Source organism: Terrapene carolina, unplaced genomic scaffold (genome assembly GCF_002925995.2).
Source record: "Terrapene carolina triunguis isolate 2854851 unplaced genomic scaffold, T_m_triunguis-2.0 Scaffold232, whole genome shotgun sequence".
NCBI classification, from domain to species: domain Eukaryota; kingdom Metazoa; phylum Chordata; order Testudines; family Emydidae; genus Terrapene; species Terrapene triunguis.
The window spans coordinates 10788729-10798781 of NW_020664583.1; the positions used below are offsets into that span (position 1 = coordinate 10788729).

Sequence of the window (10053 nt, forward strand, 5' to 3'; positions counted from 1 at the left end):
TGGGCAGCCTCCTTGTTTGGATTCCCAGCCTTGCTCCAAGCTCAGTGCTCAGGAATCCAGCAAACAGCGGCAGTCTGTGCTGGGAAGGGGCCAGAGCTGTCCTATGAGCCCGGTTGGGAGGAGGAGTAATGAGGAACAGGAAACTTTATGCTTAGCCAAAGGAGGAGGGTATAATGAGCCCTTGGCCGAAGTGCTGGCATATCCTGGGCACAGCCCAGTCCCCAGCTCTCTGGCAGTGCAGGTGGCATGACATACCTAGCCGTTTGCCGGTGACCCGGGTCATCATCCCCCTCAATTGACCAAAGGAGCAGCATGGAGTGGGGGTTGCATGGTCCCAACTCCCTGCTGCCTGGGGAACTTGGCGTGGGCGGGGCTGAAGGAAGGAAACAAAAGGACAGCATTGTCCAGACTCATGAAATCTGCTGTGTCAACTGGGGTGTGCTAGCCAGGCTCTTTCACTGGGCCTGTGACAGGGGCTGAATTTTTCCGAGCCCCTCAGATAGCCCCAGACCAAGCCATGATCTCTGAATCCATTCATTTAATTGATTCTGCATCGACGGAGCCTGCTCAATGCAGGGAGAGCACCCATGCTTGATGGCTATTGACAAATCTGCTGGCTGGAAGAATCAGGCGCGGGAGACTCTTAAAGGATCCATGTCTCTTCCTGCTCCTGGTGCCAGAACCCTCATGCTTCCAGCTTGGCATCATGGGGGAAGTATTAGCTGGGGAAATGGCTGGGGGTTCTTAGGCGACTGCAGCAGGATGGGCTGGGCAGGTTCATGGCTGCAGAGTTGGAGGGGAAGAAGAGGATGTGGGACTAGTTCTGGCTGTGGATGCCAATAAGAGCAGACCAGCAGAGAGCAGCCCACTGGACCCAGACACATGGCAGAATTGTCAATTTTACCGAATCTTTGCTTTTATAACTTTTACATTTACTCCATATACGCTGAGCTTCTGACCTGAGATCCTCTCAAACTAACATACATATTGGTACGTACTGGAATGGGTGGGGGGTGTGTGTGTAAAAAATAACATTCAACAAAACTGTGTTAAAAGAATGTTAGTTAAGGTTACAAAATCAAGCACTCAAAAATATGGAATTGCCAGAATTAAGGTTGCCCGTGTACCCTTAACTCTGCCCCTTGTGCATATACTATAGTCTTTACTTACATGATCATGTTCTATTTTTTCCACAGGATCCCAGTGTTTTTACCCTCCTCATGCAATGAGTGGCTCTTTACCTTCTTTCTTACACACCATCCACACACAATCTGATTATTCATTTCTCGTGGGCTTTTCTCTGGAGCTCAGCACTCTAATATCTGAGGGCCTCGCAAACAATGAATTTATTTTCCCGGCTCTTGTGTGTGATAGAAAAGTGTGATTATCATTCCCCCCCCTTTCTAGCTGGGAAACTGAGGTACAGAGACTGAGGCTAGAATTTGTAGACGTGCTCCCTAATTTTGGTTGCCTCGATGGTTAGGTACCCAGTTTGAGATGCTGTCCCCTGCCTCATTCATTGCACACCTTCCAATATCTGCAACAAAGGAGGCGAGGTCCTGCGGGAAAAGAGCGTGTAATCATGTGATTAAAGACTGTATCATAAAGCCAACACAAGGGGGGCACTCTCACGCTTTCCTATTTCCCAGCTCTTAAGCGCTTGACTTTATCACCTTAATAATAGACTTTGAACATAGTCTTGTTGTATGTAATTATTGCTGCCAGCAATGGGCATCAAGGCCCAGATGAGTATGTAGACTCTGCCCCCCAAACTCTCCCCATGTCTGTCTGCACTAATGGATGTGCCCTAGAATACTAGAAGTCATGCAGTGCCCCCCCACGCACCTGATCTATCCCTTTTTATCTACTCTTTTTGCCCCTTCTTTATGGCAAGGCATAGCGTCCTGATATGGGGGCAGGACGCCATCTGGGGCAGGCATCACAGTGCCCCGTGGATGTGCATGCACAGGATTCTTCTCTGAGGGCGGTGCCATGGCCGAAAGGGCCTGCACGTAGAGAACTGGAGCGAAAGGAGAGGGCAGCTGTACCATGAAACCGTTATTGTCCTCTCCGGACTGCCCGGAGACGGGGAAAGCATTAGGCACGCTGGGTTACCGAAATACAAATAGCGCTGTCCCCTGTGCAAGACTGCACGGGGGAGGGGAGAGAGCCTGCTTTAGTGGAAGTGCGGGGAGCCGGACCTAATGCCGAAATGCATCCCAGGAATGAACTGAGCCTTTGAAAGTGCTCACGGCTCCAGGGCAGGTGGGAGCTTTCTGTTCCTACAGGAGCGTCTCTTTGTAGAAGCTGGAGGGGGAGTGAGGGAGAAGGGAGCTGCCGAGCACAGTAACTCAGAATTACTGCCACCTCACAGGAGCCAGTTTTCAGGCTCAGGGGGGCCCAGGGTTGAATAGCTGGGGTGGGAGAGGCTGCAGTGAGATTGAGGGGCATTGGCAGGGCTGTGTGGGCAGCTCATGACAGATCTAGCAGCAGCTGTGTGGATGAATGCTAGGGAATTCAGTGAGATCACTGTTCATTTCACTGACGTGTTCAAGCTGTGTTTCGAGAAGGAAGAGGTGACCTCCTCTGCCAGTCTTTCAAACCAACCCTGAACACCAGCTGCACGGCTGGCCTCCCCTAGAAGATCTTTCAAGATCCACAGACGACCTATGTAACATGAGGAGCCAAGCACAGAACTTCCCACCTCTGGGAACAGAGCCCAAGGAGCAGCGTCAGTAGCTTAGCCAGGCAAATTCCCTCCAGTCGAGGACAGTGGGACACACACTCAGGCCAATACACTGTGTCCTGAGGACTGGCCGGCTTCACCCCGTGCTCAGTGCATAGTGATGGGTATGTTTCCGTGCAGTGCCCGGCTGCATCAGTTTGTGACCTTGCAAGCACCAGGCTCGTCAGCTGGTCACACAGATGGGGCATCAAGAACAGCTTGTGGGAGAAGCAAGGTCTTCTGGCGGAAGAACAGTAGTGGGTGCCAGGTAGCCTGGACTCTACTCCCAGCTCTGCTGCTGACTCGCTCTGGGATCCTGGGCAAGTCATTTCCTCGCTTGGTGCCTCTGCCTCCCCTCCCCACCCCTCACCCCAGGATATTGCGAGGTTTAACTAAAGCCTGGAGAGCGCCTTAGATAGCAGTGCGAACTATGGTGCTTTTGATTGGTTGTAATCTGCCGCTTCAAACACTAGATCTCTGACCAGTCAGCTGAAGAATCATAGAACTGGAAGGGACCTCAAGAGGTCGTCTAGTCCAGTCCCCTGCACTCAAGGCAGGACTAAGTATTATCTAGACCATCCCTGACAGGTGTTTGACAAACCTGCTCTTAAAAATCCCCAATGATGGAGATTCCACAGCCTCCATAGGCCATTTATTCCAGTGCTTAACCATCCTGACAGTTAGGAAGTTTTTTCCTAATGTTCAACCTAAACCGCCCTTGCTGCAATTTAAGCCTATTGCTTCTTGTCCTATCCTCAGAGGTTAAGAAGAACAATTTTTCTCCCTCCTCCTTGTAACAACCTTTTATGTACTTGAAAACTGCTGTCATGTCCCCTCTCAGTCTTCTCTTTTCCAGACTAAACAAACCCAATTTTTTCAATCTTTCCTCATAGGTCATGTTTTCTAGATCTTTAATCATTTTTGTTGCTCTTCTCTGGACTTTCTCCTATTTCTCCACATATTTCCTGAAATGTGGTGCCCAGAACTGGACACAATACTCCAGTTGAGGCCTAATCAGCGCAGAATAGAGTAGAAGAATTACTTCTCATGTCTTGCTTACAATACTCCTGCTAATACATCCCAGAATGATGTTTGCTTTTTTTGCAACAGTGTTACACTGTTGACTCATATTTAGCTTGTGATCCACTATGACCTCCAGATCCCTTTCCGCAGTACTCCTTCCTAGGCAGTCATGTCTCATTTTGTATGTGTGCAACTGATTGTTCCTTCCTAAGTGGAATAGGAACTTTGTCCTTATTGAATTTCATCCTATTTACTTCATTCCATTTCTCCAGTTTGTCCAGATCATTTTGAATTTTAATCGTATCCTCCAAAGCACTTGCAACCCCTCCAAGCTTGGTATCATCCGCAAACTTTATAAGTGTACTCTCTATGCCATTATCTAAATCACTGATGAAGATATTGAAGAGAACCAGACCCAGAACCGATCCCTGTGGGACCCCACTCGTTATGCCCTTCCAGCATGGCTGTGAGCCACTGATAACTACTCTCTGGGAACGATTTTCCAACCAGTTATGCACCCACCTTATAATAGCTCCATCTAGGCTTTATTTCCCTAGTTTGTTTATGAGAAGGTCATGCGAGACACTATCAAAAGCCTTATTAAAGTCACGATATACCACATCTACCACTTCCCCCCTATCTACAAGGCTTGTTACCCTGTCAAAGAAAGCTAACATGTTGGTTTGACACCATTTGTTCTTGACAATTCCATGCTGACTGTTATTTATCACCTTATTATCTTCTAGGTGTTTGCAAATTGATTGCTTAATTATTTGCTCCATTATCTTTCAGGGTACAGAAGTTAAGCTGACTGGTCTATAATTCCCCAGGTTGTCCTTATTTCCCTTTTTATAGATGGGCACTATATTTGCCCTTTTCCAGTCTTCTGGAATGTCTCCCGTCTTCCATGACTTTTCAAAGATAATTGCTAATGGCTCAGATATCTCCTCAGTCAGCTTCTTGAGTATTCTAGGATACATTTCATCAGGCCCTGGTGATGTGAAGACATCTAACTTGTCTAAGTAATTTTTGACTTGTTCTTTCCCTATTTTAGACTCTGATCCTACCTCTTTTTCACTGGCATTCACTGACGTCACCAACCTTCTTGGTGAAAACCGAAACAAAGAAGTCATTAAGCACCTCTGCCATTTCCACATTTTCTGTTATTGTTTTCCCCCTTCATTGAGTAATGGGCCTACTCTGTCCTTGGTCTTCCTCTTGCTTCTAATGTATTTGTAGAATGTTTTCTTGTTTCCTTTTATGTCCCTAGCTAGTTTGATCTCATTTTGTGCCTTGGCTTTTCTAATTTTGTCCCTACATACTTGTGTTATTTGTTTATATTCATCCTTTGTAATTTGACAGAGTTTCCACTTTTTGTAGGACTCTTTTTTTAGTTTCAGATCATTGAAGATCTCCTTGTTAAGCCAGGGTGGTCTCTTGCCGTACTTCCTATCTTTCCTACGCAGTGGGATAGTTTGCTCTTGTGCCCTTAATAATGTCTCTTTGAAAAACTGCCAACTGTCTTCAATTGTTTTTCCCCTTAGACTTGCTTCCCATGGGATTTTACCTACCAACTCCCTGAGTTTGCTGAAGTCTCCCTTCTTGAAATCCATTGTCTTTATTGTGCTGTTCTCCCTCCTACCATTCCTTAGAATCATGAACTCTACCATTTCATGATCTCTTTCACCCAAGTTGTCTTCCCCTTTCAAATTCTCAACCAGTTTCTCCCTATTTGTCAAAATCAAATCTAGAACAGCCTCCCCCCAGTAGCTTTCTCCATCTTCTGAAATAAAAAATTGTCTCCAATTCATTCCAAGAACTTGTTGGATAATCTGTGCCCTGCTGTGTTATTTTCCCAACAGATGTCTGGGTAGTTGAAGTCCTCCCTCCCCCCCGCACCAAGTCCTGTGATTTGAATGATTTTGTTAGTTATTTAAAAAAAGCCTCATCCATCTCTTCTTCCAGGTTTGGTGGTCTGTAGTAGACCCCTACCATGACATCACCCTTGTTTTTACACCTTTTATCCTTACCCAGAGACTTTCAACAAGTCTGTTTCTTATTTCTATCTCAACCTCAGTCCAAGTGTATACATTTTTAATATATAAGGCAACACCTCCTCCCTTTTTTCCCTGTCTATCCTTCCTGAGCAAGCTGTGTCCTTCTATAACAATATTCCAGTCATGCATATTATCCCACCAAGTCTCTGTGATTCTAACTATGTCATAGTTGTGTTTATTTACTAGCATTTTGAGTTCTTCCTGCTTCTTCCCCATACTTCTCGCATTACTATACAGACATCTAAGAAGCAGTTGCATCACCTCAGTTAGGGGAGAGAAGTGAGAAAGGAGAAGGGAACAGTGCTGACACATTCTGGGCAGTAGAGGGCGATAGAAATGTGCTTTCCTTTGATGAGTCCTTGGGAGCAGATATATTTTACACAGCCTGGTTCGTGGGTGGAGCTGGGGGAGTCCATGCTGCAGGGTTAGAAGCGCTGAGGCTGTTATAACTCCTCTTAGATATTCCAACAAGGGGAACAATCAATGCCATGGTTTTGGTGATGTGGGCACCTGCCTTCTCTGGACTAAGCTGAGACCTTGTCCATATGGGGAAATTGACCAGTCTAGCTCTTCTGGAGTAACTATGAAATCACTTTTATTCTGGAGTAGTGTGTCCACACAGGCAGCTGTTCCAGACTACCTTATTCTGCAATAGCTACATTGGTCCGTTTCCCCAGGTAGACAAGGCCTGAGATCCAGATCACTCTTCACACAGTTCTTTCACCCAGCCATCCAATGAGAGTGACTTTCACTCATTTGGAAAATGATGAAGTTCTGAGCAGTTCCACATTTGCATTCATGCCCGGGCAGCATACAGTGTCTCAGCTGGCATTTAGGTGTGTTCCCCTGGGGTGCAGTCATTTCACTCTGCACTGCAGCATCCTTGGGGACGCAGGAAGGGCTAGTCCTGTCTCTGAAGACAGGGCTGTTGCTTACCATGTGGAAAAGCATAACTGATGCTTCTCCCCAGTTCTGGGTCATGCACATCTCATCTAAGGGTGCAGTGAATGGAGCTGTAGAAAGCACACCCATAATGCCTCAGCAATGTTGTCATTTCCTTTTTGGCGTAAAAAAATCCAAGGAAATGAAATACAAACTGCGTTAATGCAACATTGCGATGGTCGATGTAAACACAAAGTGGTTCAAAGAAAAGCCAAAGTTCAGGTTCTCCTAGGAATGTCTACTTATAGCTCTTCGCGCTGGCGTGGTTTTGGGGCTTCCCAATTCGACTGTTAACCCTTATGGTCCTGGATAGTCCTGAGGTGTTTTGCACCTGCAGGGTGGCCAGTTTCCTGAGAGGTGAGGTGTTGGGGATCCTGTGCCAAGGTGGGGGAGGAGTTTGTGGCTGAGAGAAGGGAGGGCCCTGCTCAGCATGCTAAGGTGGAGCGTGTCCTACACTGTGATGCCTCCCATCCAAGCCAGCCTAGCCCTGCTTTTCCTCGCCTCACTCCCTCTGAGGAACCTGCATAGGGCAGGCAACTCACAGCAGGGGCATGCTAGCCTAGAGCCAGGGCAGTGTCCTTTGCATGGGAAAGAGTCTGAAGAGCAGAAGGCTCTGCTTACCTGGGGAGGGGGCAGAAGGGCACTCTTGATGCTAGTAGGGAGGAGGGGGCATAGGAGAGGCTAGGGCTTTGGATGGGGGTAGCATTTGCAACAGGGAAGGAGGAGAGATGGAGCTGGGGCTGGAGCAGGATGTAGTGAAGGAGAGAGACTAGAACAAGTTATCACAGGTCACTGGTCTCTTCCTGAAGCTCTAAGGGTTAAATGTACTTTGTCCAGCATGTTCACTGTGGCCGAATTAATGCTACTCTGGGAATATGAGCTCCTACATCAGCACAGGACTTTGTAGCTGGTTACTACCATGCACTCTCTATATTTTGGTGCTTTATAGTGAGTGTTGATGGGCCAGAGGACTTCACAGGGGACAGTTCAGCTGGGCTAGAACCTTTTATCTCTACTTTGTCCTCCTAATGGTCCAATCTGGAATGGGTACCATAGATACAGAATACAACAGAGATGGCCTTTGGGAGCCACTTACCAGTGATAACCTCCCACACAGTCCCCAGGAGTTTGGGATGGAGCCGAGTGGGGTACACTCACTGGTGTTTTCTGCAGCTGAGACAGTTATTGATCCCTTTCGCATGATTCCTTTGCCCTGCCCCTCCCCTCCCCAGGGGAAAGACTAGAGGAGTTGCATAGTTTTTCTGGGGTTAATCTGATTGGCAGATCTCTTACTGATGGGGATCACTGTATGGGAAGTTTCTTCAGTGGGGGGATGGGCAATGGAGCAACAAGGTGAATAAAGTCTTCAAGGATAGAGATGTAGCAACAGCCTTCTCTTCGCTGCTGTGTTCAGCCCTGCACCCCACGAGCTCTGCCTTGCTCTCTCCTTCCCCTCCACGTTAACCTGTTCCTCTTCTCTTCAAAAGGGGCTGACACCCTGAGCGAGACGAGCTCCATCAGCCTGGAGGCCACGACCGATAGCAGAGAGACTTCAGTGGCCACCTCCATCCTGTCCCCCTTCACAGCTGGCCGCGGGCGGGATGAACTGGACAATCGCAGCGAGCACAGCTGCAGCGAGTCAGGGGCCAGTGGCTCCTCCTTCGAGGAGCTGGATCTGGAAGGCAATGGCGATGGGTCGGCAGGGCAGCCTTCTGACCTGGGCTATGCCGAGGAGCAGGAGACCACAAAGGCCAAGTGGGCTAAAGAGCCCACTGCTCTGGAGAAAGAGAGGGGTGAAGAATAAACCAGAGTCCTTCCAGCTTCCTCCCCTTTAATCGGAAGGAACTGATCTGTTCTGTTTTCTTTCTCGCTAGCCAAGAGATTTCAGTCACTGATTCCTATTGAGCCCCTCTCCCCGTCCTCTGAAGACAGATGTTCCAATTGTTATGAAGGACAGCTACTCCAAGGGGGAGCATAGCTAGGAACTGTTCTCCAGGAGCCTTTCACCCTCTTGTGTGCTGTAGCAGTGAGCTGGGGGTGCAGTCTGTTTGATGAGCAGTGAAATGTACTTCCAGGCTGGGTGTGTATAAATGTGTGGTGAGCTCTGTGTGTGTGTGTGTGTGTGTGTGTGTGAGAGAGAGAGAGAGTAACACATGTTCTCCCTCTGCCTGTCTCCCCACTCCATCCCTCCATCTCCTCAAGGCAGCCTGGTTCTCCACCATATAGACACACATTGACTGGCACCAAAGAGCAGACAGTGGTTTTATTCCATGTGAAAAGGAAATATACAATGTAAAATCGTCCTCCTTAAACGGATGTTAAGCTTTTGGGATCTGTAATAAAGCAAATGCTTTTCCTCTGAGGTGTGAGGGCTCAAGGGGAGCGTCATTGTGATTCTGTCCTTTAATGCGTTGGCTCGTCTGTTACCCCACCCCTTGGAGAGCTGAACAAGCCACACTCTTGGCACTTGCGCTGTTTCCAAGTGATACGAGTTTGAAGTTCCTTAGCGGCTTGCCTGGGCTGTGTGAAATGCAGTGGGGGCCATGCCATGCAGACCTTGGTAAGCAGATATCCCCGTCACTGAAATCACCATCATTGCTGGTACTCGGCCTCCTGCATAGCAGTTTGAACAGAGAGGCCAGAAGTGAAAGGGCCATGGAGACCGAACTCCCTAAGGGCCAGAAATGCTCCTTCCAGGTCGGGGAAAGGCATATTGGCAGAGGCAGCAAAGGAAAGCCAGCACTGCTGCCCCTGTGCCATGGTAGAGAACTTCAGGGTCTAGGGTTGCCGGTCTGACTCCAGCCCCCTTAAAAGTCACTTAGAATAAAGCCTCTCCATTTGTCACTCAAATCCTCATCTCCAAGCGTGAAGTCTGATCCAGTCAGCTGCCTGTTCCCACCTCCTCCTTTCCCACCCTGTTTCTAGCCAGACCATGTCCTGGGCTTGACATTGCTAAAGACACACTTTCATCATCTATTGCAGCCTCCTTGAGTATTTTCAATGGACATATTCCTTTGTGGAGGGGATTGGGGTGGGCAGGGAGCTGGTCCGTGTTATTCTTTGTGACAGATTTGGCAAACAAAGTCCTTTCCTGGTTTAGGTTACAGATTCCTGGGTGTTGTGTTGTGCTGCGCTGTAGAAGTGTCTGTGCAGGAGGGGTGGCTGGATGTGATAGAGCAGAGGTCATGCAATGGCATCTGTTACAAGGTGCCTCCTGCATGAAACGCCCTCCTGCAGCAAGTCAAGGCACAATGTGACTCAGTTTCCCTCCTTCAGAATCCCCAGAAATAGTCCAAACAGTCTTCT

General features: G+C 48.2%; 1 protein-coding gene across 2 annotated transcripts in view; it reads left to right on the forward strand.

The window, feature by feature from the left end:
* TEX264 (testis expressed 264, ER-phagy receptor) overlaps nucleotides 1-9124 on the forward strand; it is a 130464-nt gene extending 121340 nt beyond the window's left edge. For both annotated transcript variants that reach the window (XM_024205705.2, XM_024205706.2), the window contains exon 6: nucleotides 8235-9124. In XM_024205705.2, the coding sequence (XP_024061473.2) occupies nucleotides 8235-8551 (317 nt within the window). In that variant the 3' untranslated portion in view covers nucleotides 8552-9124. The remainder of the gene's footprint in view (nucleotides 1-8234) is intronic.
* The last annotated feature ends 929 nt before the right edge of the window (nucleotides 9125-10053 follow it).